General features: G+C 40.2%; 1 protein-coding gene across 1 annotated transcript; it reads right to left on the minus strand.

Moving 5' to 3' along the window:
- Positions 1-717: 717 nt before the first annotated feature.
- Positions 718-3298, minus strand: cxcr2 (chemokine (C-X-C motif) receptor 2). The gene is made up of 2 exons (XM_034561923.1): positions 2881-3298; positions 718-1910 (listed from the first exon to the last, which is right to left on the minus strand). Exons 1-2 carry the CDS (start codon positions 2950-2952, stop codon positions 837-839), a joined length of 1146 nt encoding a protein of 381 aa, XP_034417814.1. The 5' UTR covers positions 2953-3298; the 3' UTR covers positions 718-836.
- Positions 3299-11589: the final 8291 nt, after the last annotated feature.

An 11589-nucleotide genomic window follows, 5' to 3' on the forward strand; every position in this document is an offset into this window, starting at 1 on the left:
AAAACAATATAACGTGTAATGTAACCAGTTCTCAAAGTTGAAAAAATACGTGCCACCATCTTTATTCTTTAGTTTCAGTTTTCTCATTAATTACTTGTGACAACTAATTTATTCTTTTGAGGTTGTTGTTGCACCCAATAATTACACTTCAAGCAAGGTTCAATAAATTACTCCTAGTGGTTAGTACATGGCTTCCGCCATGCACTGCTCTCATACGCCGGTTACATCTAATAACGACAGCATTGTTGCAGAAGCCCACACTCCGGGTTCCCCCTCAGGTTAACGCTACTAACTCTCTCAGCACTGTTGGCGCTGTTAGCACCGTTAGCTGTTAGCACCGTTAGCTGTTAGCACCGTTAGCTGCAAGCATGTTGTTGCCATGAGGACAGTTATTGAGAGGCAATATAAATACTCCCAATATATAGCACCTTTAACTTGAGTACCAGGCATGTGAACCATGTTTGTATTACTTGTCAGGGTGATTAACATTCGGGGATGACGTTTGACATTTTAGGAAGAAGCTTGTTTTTTTGAGAAAAAGAACACTCTAAGCTCTGTTTATTCAGGAAGCTTAGCAAGTAGCTTAGACCGAAGGGAGGTGGAAACAGCTAGCCTGGCTCTGTCTAATGGTAACAAAGTCTACCAGCCCCTCTAAAGTCAAAGGATGTTACTGCTTCCGGCCTAGTTTGGTAAAAAAAACAACTGTAAAACAGCAAATTGGCATTTTTAAACATTTTTTATTTTTTAAAGCAAACCAGATATAATGTATATTGAACTTCAGAGCTGTGGGCAGGTGGATTTTGTCTTCTTTAGACATAACTGGTCATCCCTTTTGTTTACATGGTCGAGGTGTTTCTAGATCTGATGCTCCCTGCACTGCTGGCTGAGCCCTTCCTGCAAGCCACATGGAACCGCTTGCTGATGAGCCTGTGTCTGTAAAGAGCCGAGAGCAGCTGGTTACGGAACTTCTCGCCAATGAAGGCGTACAGCACCGGGTTCACCGCACAGTGCATGAAGGCCAACACTTGGGTCACATCCAGCATCACTTCCACTATGTAGCGCGTTTCACACGTCTCCATCGCGAGGGATTCGCCTCGTATCAGCGTGTCAATCAGTAAGGTGACGTTGTAGGGCAGCCAGCACAGAACGAAGGCTAACACCACAGCCAGGATAACGAGTATGGCCTTATGCTTTTGCTGATTGCGCGCGTGACACAGCGTCACCACGATCCAGCCGTAGCAGACAGCCATTACCACCAGTGGCAGGAAAAAGCCCACCGTATGGCGCAGAACGCGCATGCCGACGCGCCAGTGGTCGCTGCTTTCGCCAGTTAGGTTTTCATAGCAGATGTTCCGGCCCAGGTCTTCGGCACGCATGCTCTCCTTCTGAATAGCCACAGGTAAGGACAGCACACCAGCCACCAGCCACACCAAAACGCACGCCCCTTTAACCAACAGGTGGTGGGAGGGCCTGGAGCGCATCGCTCTCACAATGGCGAAGTGGCGGTCCACACTGATGCATGCCAGCAGAAAGACACTGCTGTACACCGACGCCTCCTGGAAGCCCGACAGGAGTTTGCACAGGAAGTTTCCGAAGATCCAACCGGAATGAGCGTTGGCGGCCCAGAACGGGAGGGTGAGGCAGAAGAGGAGGTCCGCTATCGCCAGGTGCATAAGGTAGATATCTGTGCTGCCTCTACCTTTCTTCATGGAGCAAACCACATAGACGACCACGGCATTGCCGACCACGCTGAGGACGAACACGGCGATGTAGGTGACCGTCAGGCCCAAGCTGTTAAATCCAGGCACCGCTACACTGCAAGGAGTCGACAGGGCGTCGTCATACGCAAATGGGAAATTGTCAATGAAGTTGTGGAAAGCTGTCAGGTTGAATCCCTCTGTTGTCAGCAGCTGAATAAAAACAAAGTCATGCAGTTTAAAAGCTGCGGTAGACGACGTACCAGTGGACAGTGGACAGTTGCCATCGTGGCAATAGAGAATAGAAAAATACTGTTAAAACTGCACAGATCTTAAAGGGTTGGAGTTGGGTCGCTACTAAAATAAGTGTGACAGGTGCCATCCGACCAAATTAAGATTAAGTTAAATTATCATTACTATTAGTTTTAATAGTATCATCTTATTTCAATCTCAGTGGAAAACTGAATAGATACTGTATGCGTATGTATATGTGTATACATGCATGTATGTATGTATATATATATACATGACATACATATATATATACACATACATATATATATACATACATATATTATACACATACATATATATACATACATATATATATATATATACATACATACATATATACACATACATACATATATGTATGTATATATATATACATACATATACATATATGTATGTATGTATATATATAAACACATACATATATATGTATACACACATATACATATATACACACACACATATATATATATATATATATATATATATATATATATGTGTGTATATATGCATTTTCATAATTTCATACACCAGTCAACCAGGACTGGTGTATGAAATTGCTTAATGCAGCTTTATTATTTTGAAATTTGACAAAACTCAGTTGAAATATTAGTTGAATATTGCCTCCTAAACCAGTTAAACCTCCAAACCAATTTGAATTAGTCCTTTAGAATTAGCTTCATATAATCATATTAGACAGTAGAATTACACCTACCTGTGTCATAATAGCATATATTTACCGTCCAATTGTACTGAAAGGCAAAACAAACCTCCTAATTTCTTTCTCAAGTCGTTTGCAAATTGAAACGAATGATTGGAATTTGCATGACAGTTCGACACACTAACTACAACCTGAGAATAACACACACATTGAGAAAGCCCCATCGTTTACCTGTTTTTCCTCTCCTTGATTGGTTGGAACCAAATACCGCAAAACAGTAAGGATAAAGAGTTGTAGCTTCATCCCGGCGGTCTTGTTGCACACAGGTTAACGAGAATAAAGCGATTTGGCAAGTGGCGTTATCTCCTTTGTAGACGTGTTAGAGGCCCCTGTGTCCTTCGAGTGCTGCTGCTGGCATCGTTGATGCTCTATTAGGAAATCGCATCGCTTTAAAGGAAGTAGTGTAATCATAGATATTATCAACGTTTCTTTCGAAACATGGATGTTGATCTCACAGTTCGATGTGGCAGGATGAGTTGAACCAGCAGAACACAGCCGATAATGTGACAGCAAATAACTTGGTGGGATTTGATGGTAACAAGTCCTCAACTAGTACAAGTGGAAGTTTTAACATTTAATAGCTAGACTGGGTGTATCGTGTAGATCTAGTTTAAATCAAAAATAATATTACATTTAATTCTTCCTATTCAAAAGGAAGATATCAGATATCCACAAAGTTGTTCTTATTACTATTATTAATAATAATATATTGTATATTTATAGCGCTCTAAAAAGGTACAGCAACCGTAAAAGCAATACCAATAAAAACGAAGCAAAATATTGACATTATTGACTGTAAAAAGACAATATACATTGCATCAACAATGAATCACAGGTTAAAAGTAGATTAATAGGTAGAAAGGTAGGAGGGGGATATATATATATATATATATATATATATATATATATATATATTGAAAGGCTTTGTCTGTGAAGAACAAGTTCACTTTCACCATTGTTGTGCTTTGGACTTTCAGTACTAGGAAAAACTCTACAATCCAATTGTTAGTCCTTAGTGAAGTGAGCCATTTTGGCATATTGTTATCTTTATTTATATAATAATAATAATCCATTTAATTTATATAGCGCTTTTTAAGATACTCAAAGACAATTTACATGTTACATTATACACCGTAGACACAGCTACGGGGAGCAATGCAGGGTTAAGTGTCTTGCTCAAGGACACATCGGATATATATTGAACAGATATCCACAATACATTTTGGGATATCTGCAATTGCATTGTTTCTAGTCATAATGCTTTTTTTAGGCATAATGACAATTGCGGATATCCATAATGACATTTTTATTATAGTCACAATATATTTATGGATATTCAATATTACTTTATAGAAATCCGGATACGTTTTTAATATCTGCAATGGGAGTTTTTCCTAGTAAGAATTATATTGCACATAGCCAGGTGGTTATTCTCGATATCAAACATGCTGATATTGAAAGCCCAATACGAACCAATGGCAAAAGTGACTTTTGGAATTTTCTGGAAGATTGACGACATCTGAAATTACAATTGTGGATAGGAAGAACTTCATTGTTGATATCTGAAATATTCATTTTGACTAGAGAAGAATTAATTCATGCATATCTGCAATGTATATCATTCTAGTTATTAAATGATCAAACGGCTTGCCATACACAGGAGTACAACACAGCTACACCCATATGTAAATGTGCTCATCAGAACAATCTCAAACCTGCTCTTCCTCAGCAAAATACTAGAGAGCATAGAACTTAACATTTACCGCATGTATGACACATTCAACAAAACTAAATTGTGTGTTACTGTGTTTTACGTTATGTTCTGAGACCTTTACACAATGGCTTCCAACACAACACACATCAAATGAAAGGAAATTAAAGCATTAATTACCTGAAAATAAAATGCATACAAAAATTGATGTTCAAAGTTTAAATGCGCTTCTGCAATCAGACAGTATGAAGGTATAGTATTTGATGACACGGTTTCACCTTTTAGTGAACACACTTTAACACCTTTCCATAGGTGCTTGGTGCACCTGTCTATGTTTGGAAGCCATCTAAGGCCTCAACCAGACACCTCCAGAGCCTATCTTGAATTTAAACATATTTTCGGTGTAAGGGAAGAGGATTAACACGTTTTCAAGTGTACAAAAGGCATTCAAAGTGGTTGATTTTTACCCCATCTTTTTGTTTGATGAATACAGGGCGTGATTCTTGGAACAGACCCAGACTCTTACAGTACATTGGCTTGTGCTTGCCTAAACTATGGAGATGATATATGTTTCTATTCCTGCATACTATTCTACCCTTAATATTATGATCTGTTTTAATCCTGCTGTTTTGGGCTTGATTTGTCCAGTGGAGGGCAGCAGCAGTCTTGATCTGTGTGTTTACCGCATCACCTCTGGGACATACTGCACTCCAAAAACCAAATAGTTGTAAATGTTCCGATAATACAGTTTTAACGACTTTTCAAATGATCAGGATAAACAAACTACTTCATTGTGAGTATTTTAAACAGTTACTCATTGGTGAACCACCATTCGTACTAAGTACTTTCCTTAAAAGGAAGTACGTTGTGATCATTAAAGTCTTATTTATTGGGCAGATTCCGCCTGCTTGTCTCAACGCGATCTGCATTCGGCCAGTCATGCATAGAAATAAGACTCAGAGCTCCAGCTGGAGAGCCAGAATGTCTTCAGGGTTATCAAGTGGGCTCCTCCCACCACAGATGTTCAACTGAGTTTGTCTGACATCACCACCACAACACTCCCTCTCTGGTGAATCCTGGTGACTCCACTCCCCTCTACCAGCTCGCTGCACTAACTGAAAGGAAAGTTTCCGAATATAACCCAGCCACGCGTCCATTTAAAGTCTTTTTTTCCATCTGTTGGACCACAGGCTACTCTAATCAGCACGCTGTATCCTGGATGATTGGCCAGAGGTCAAATGTCATTCCTTGTCAGCCAACACGTATATGTTGTGAAAAGTTCAAATGAGAGAGACACAGTCTTAAGTTTATATCTGTGAATATACAGTGAAGCTTTAGGGAAATGAATTACTTCCGCAAGACCTTGACACAATGCCTCTCTCTTCCTTCTACTCAGTTTCCAGGGCATTCCTCGTCTCTGGTTGGGCCTTCAGTTTATTTCTCATACATCCTGCCATTCACTCCTCTCACGCATGCACACTCATAATTTCCAGTGGTGGTGGTGCGTGGGGGGGGGGGGGGGGGGGGGTGATTGATCCCCCTGCTGCTCAGGAAGGACACCCAACAATTACAAAATCTCCCCGAGGAGTGTGAGAGTCTGTTGAGACTTTCTTATCACATATTATCTGTTATAATAGAAATGTAATTATTTACTTCATATACTCCCCGATTGAACTCACCAGTTCAGAACCAACATACCGCACTTTATTTTGATTATCAGCCGGCATTTCAATTCGGAATGACTTAGGTTCCTCAGGGGAAGGAGTTTAATTAGCCAAGACAGTCTCTGTTTCAAAATGAAGACGTGGCCCAAATATATTAAATACATAAAGTTTGAAACTGGAGAAATAAGTGCACAATAACAAATATATCATTACGTCTCTTTGCTAATTTGTGAGTAATGTAAGTGGTGGGATATTACATTCAGGATTTAAGGGATATTGCTATGCCAAATTTCTCAATGAAAGTCACAATAAAATATCTATAATTTAATATAATATATATATATATTATTTTGATGGTGAAGTGAAACATTCTCTTTATGTCCCTGCAGCTGCTGCGGATTCTAAAGTTAAACAGGTGCGTGTTGTTTGTTGCATATAAATATCAGGTGTCAACCTGAAAGCTCTAATAGTGTGGCAGTGCTTACAAAACCCTTTATTTTAAACCACCCTGCCTTTATTAATAACGCCTCAATATATGCTGTCGCATTCCTAAATAAAATCCAGCAGTTTATTTGCACTAATGAGCTGAAATGGGACCACCCAGACAACCCCGCCTGCTCTGTTTGGTTTATTCTTTTGTGGTCCATGGCTGGGGATTAGATTGAGAACACACCACTGAGAGGTCCTGTATTGGAATGGGTGTTGAGTTGGATGAGAAAACAGTAGCCAGTGCACACACATTTGTGACACATTTCGCCTGTGCCACCTGGCATTTCTGATGTTGAGGAATGCAGTATTGCTATCAAACCTTGTGTCTTTTTCCTTCACATGCGCATTTTTGGGATCTGACGTTGAAGGGCGGCGAAAGAGAAGTCGTTAAATAATGCGTTTTATAGTTTATAAAGCATTCTTGACATTTTGTCACGCCGCACAATTTTCTTTAGGGCTATCCCAAGGACAAATCCATTCTTAAAAGTTACCACGGGATCCTTTAAAAACTTCGACTCAGCACTTTCATTAATGTCCCTGCTGTGCAAACGAGTAAGTCACATCCCTCTCTCGCTCTTCTTTTTTTATTGAACATTAATTCCTGTGATAGACTGCCTTTACCAGAAGCCCCGCCTGCCTCGAGTGCAGTGCAGTGGACGTGGAACCTGTTTCATGGAAATATATCCATTGAAGTTAGTTGTGCAATTTCACCAAGGACAGTCGATTGAAATTGGAAAAGCATGTTGCACTTGGAATTGATATACTTAAAAAAAAATGGTATTTCAACAGACCCAGGCCAGTTTTATGACAGTGTACATGTATCTAAGTTAGGATGGCTGTGCTCCAGCATTGGTCTCTCCGAAGAAACAATAAATCCAACAATGAGGGTGAAGCTGAGAGTTCAAACTGTTCTGGAGATGAACAAAGTTTACACAGGAAGGCGCCAGAGAGGCAGTCAACACACACAAGTTGTGGAGGCTTCAAACAGTATGTACAAAAATGGACAATAAATGGACTGCTTTCAACGTTTATATGTTTAGACTAGGTTCCACTTAATTGAACAAATACGCCGACACAGGCGTTTGACTAACTACAGATGTAAAAGGGAGACTCACAGTGAGTCAGCATTTCTGTTGGCGATGCCTCTATGTCTTCTCAATGAGTGTCCGTTAAAAAAAAAATCTTGGCTCAACAATATCTATTTTGTTATCGTTTGGTTTTTTTTCAGATGCATACAGTCATGAATTGAGGCAGCATGGGACAGAAGGTTGTTTCAATGTTCACAAGTCTGTAAAGCTGTTGTTGTTCTTTGACTGTTGGGAGAACGGCTTGTTCACATGACTTATTTTCTCTGTGTCCTGTTGTTACTTCCGTACTCGTGTCAGTTTTAGGAGAGCAAGAGAACAAACATCGTGGGTTTTATGTAACGATGTCAGGTGGTCTTGTTTTAGAATCCAAACTCTTTTTCCTTCAATGGGAGGCGTGTCTAATGACCTTCTCATAAGGAGCCAAAGGCTTTGGGTTGGATTTCTAGGTTTATATTACACTCAGCATGATTCACAGCAACCAAACCGCAGCATATAGTTTCCAAAACCAAATCTTAATCAAGGGGCAACCGCTTTGCCATTTAGGATATTTTGGAGCATTCAAGTCGAGCTTAAAATAACAGGCCTGTTTCTCACAGAGCAGAGAGGAGCCATGGAAATGTTATGCCAACCCACACACTGGTGGTCTGTGTGTTTGAATGGCTGAGAAAAGGTTTCAGCTATCTGGGGTTCTCAGACAAAACAAGCCTTTTGCCAACATGTACACTCTGTACATTCTGGCTGCATTCCCCCTCAAAAGCACACTTTTAAACTACAGCAGGTCAGGTGACCCTAAGTGTTTCAAACAAAAATGAACAGTCACCATTTTTATTTTATTTTTTCATACTGGTAAAATGGGTTTGTCTAAAAGGTAAACCAGAAGTGTCAGGTGACAGCGGAACCTTCCAGGAGCCCGAAGGCAAACTGATCAACAACAACAGGTTGGGAGGAGTGTCCGTGTTTGAAAAGGGTGTTGGTCTAAAAGCTACTCAGGATGAGAAGGACGCATTGACCCTAAAGACCACAATCAAGGCATCGCACCCAGTGCTCATGAACCTGTCACAGGAAATGTTTGTATTCTCAATAACATATCATTGTGATATTGACACAGCACCAGAGTCAGCCTTACGGTTGGCTTCTTCTTTTGATTCCCATGAGAATAAATAATGTTTAACAAATTCGCAGCAAATAAATCCCAGAAGTCAACAATCCAATGTGCCAGAGGGCACGGAGAAAGAAAAGCCCCATCTGTCACAGACCGGGATTCACTCAGTGACCTGGAAACTTTTTCCATAGGATACCTGTTTAACAAGCGGCTGTGGATGAGACATGTGTCTTCAGTGTATAGTCCCCTCTTCATTGTGAGGGTTGTTGCAGCATATAACAGCGACGTCTTTGTCCCTCAACAATAAGCTTTACCACGCTGCAAAACAGTAACCCTGCCTTTACCTCGCTGACACACTCTCACATTATACTCATTGTTCAGTCCAGATACACAAAAACTACTTGTTTTCCAGCAGCCTCCGTTTCTTCTTGACTTCCTGTTTTCTCGTAATCTTACTTACGCCGTCTAGTCTTTAGTTATAGAGTCATTATAGAGTCGGTTAAGTGCTTACGGCCAAAGTGCTCACCGATAGACGACAACGCCGATGTGAGATACTCGCGCAGGCCAGAAACAGCCAGAATGGCCGAGAGCTGAACGCAATAAGTTGTTTTTGTGTGCTCGGCCGCACAAATGGATAAAGTAATGTGTGGAACTTCTACTATGGCAGGAAGGAAAACTCCCTGTTAGCTCAGAGTGCATAATTGGCTATTAGCATTGTTTCACGCAGACAGCGGTGAGAGAGAAACACTTGTTTGAAGATGACACCGGTTCCCACAGTTACCGTGTGTGTATGGCTCTTTAATGGATATTTTAAACATTGGTCAGGAGATTCACTAAGTGCCTATTGGAACCCAAACTATAATCTTTCCCCAGCCCTAATAAAAGTAGTGTTTGCGCCTAAACGTCGTCTAACCTTTACCATAGAAGGGTTGTGAGATCATAAATGCCGACGTAGGAATCAGATCAGAAAACGCATCTTTGTGTTGTCACAGTTTAATAAAGAGGGCTAGTTGTTTGCCAACAATAACAAACAGATGCCCAAAGAGGTGTCACTGACCATGCTAGCTAGAAGTGCCTGAAGCAGTTGAGATGGTTAATGTGTCACTCTTTCTCTGGTTGACTCCAGTACATGCTAACGTTACTCATAAAATACGGACAATGAGGGTTTTGTCCTAAAATATTCAGCAGACACAAGTTCAATATTTGGGAGAAACTGAAGTGTTTGGGTGTAGTTGACAGTTTATGGCAGTTAATGATTATTATTATTATTACTTATTACTGCTAATAGCTGCTGCTTGTCACAGAAGTCAAATGTGTCGTGAAGATGATATGAAGCAGTAGATCGTCATGGTGAGTCTTGGCAAGAATAGAGTAAGTACACTTTAAAACCTGCAGCTGTTTTGTGGACTCAACTGTTACCATTATGTTGTTATGAACAAACATCCCACTCCCTTTTTCGCCAGGGAAATCGACCACATACTGTAGATAAATAGATGTATTCATTTTAAAAGCACATGACTGACTGTTTTACTCCCTTGGTGAGAGGTGGTTTGCTCATGTTTCTCAGACAGTCTGAACTTTCTGTCGTCTTTCATGCTTCAGTTCTTGAGCCAAACCACCAGAGCCTCCCTTATTTTGGTGACCAGGAGTGACGCTTTAGAATTGTTCTGATGTGGTTGCAGTTCAGCCCAAAGCATTGTCACATTCACCTATCCCTTACATTGAGTTAGTTAGATGACAGTATTCATCTTCACTGAATAGTTCTTCTTTTATATTGTTGGTGAGAGAGAAGAAGTCACTCAGACAAATAAACATTCAGCTACGTGGCGATGACGAATCATATTCGGCCAATATATTTTTCAATATTCTCCCTGATAATGAAACATAGCTCCAAGTAACAGTATTGCATTTTAAGTTTAATGTTTTGTATATGTACGTTTTTTTTCTCCCCCATATGCTTTTTAATGTTGCACCACATCATTTGTTTGATACAAATAAATCTCTTGGAAAAAGCAAACACCCAGATGTTTTTTGTTTTTTTCACAGAGTGTTAAACCGATGGTGAACTTTGTCGGCACTGGTACCGCTGTTTGCGCTGTTAGCAACCGTAGTTGCGAGCAACAAAACACTGACTCGTGGTACAGTGTTCTAAGGTCGAAGGAAATGTCACATGAACCACAGATTCAATGAAATCTTGAAATGTAATGTGACTGACGGTCAACTTACAGTGTAATACTTGTAGCAACAGAAACATCATGCCGACAACATCACATTCCTTTGATTCAAATTTGAACTGTAAAAACATTGCTGCCTCCCCTTTATTATTTGTACGGTGCAATGGGAAGACAGCATTAACCTGACACAATTTGCTTTTTAGTATTAGAAAAAACTAATTTGAAATCTTTTCACTAAGGTCTTTAATGGTTCTCGCTCCCCAGGTGACTTCATTAGGCCCGTAAAATAATCAAAACCGTAAATTATCCTTTCAAATAATAATTAAAAAAGTGGAAGCCAGATAGAAACAGATTTGAAACGTTCTGGAGATACCAACAGAACTTGTTAATTAAATCATTTCATTTCAGTATGAACTTGTTGATCCTAAACTTTCAATGGGGAAATGTGTATCATATATATGGTTGTTGTTCAACACATGGATAGTGCTGTGTTTATGGGCAGTTTCTTCCAGTCAGGGCATAAAATGTCTGCAACGTGAGTTTCAAAGAGCAAAGCCGGGAGTGGTTTTTTTACGCCACCCTAACACAATGGGCTCACAAAAGGCCATCGACGCTGTGAAGAAACCCCAACCCCTCAAACACGTCACGTCCC

Source organism: Cyclopterus lumpus, chromosome 21 (genome assembly GCF_009769545.1).
Source record: "Cyclopterus lumpus isolate fCycLum1 chromosome 21, fCycLum1.pri, whole genome shotgun sequence".
NCBI lineage: Eukaryota > Metazoa > Chordata > Actinopteri > Perciformes > Cyclopteridae > Cyclopterus > Cyclopterus lumpus.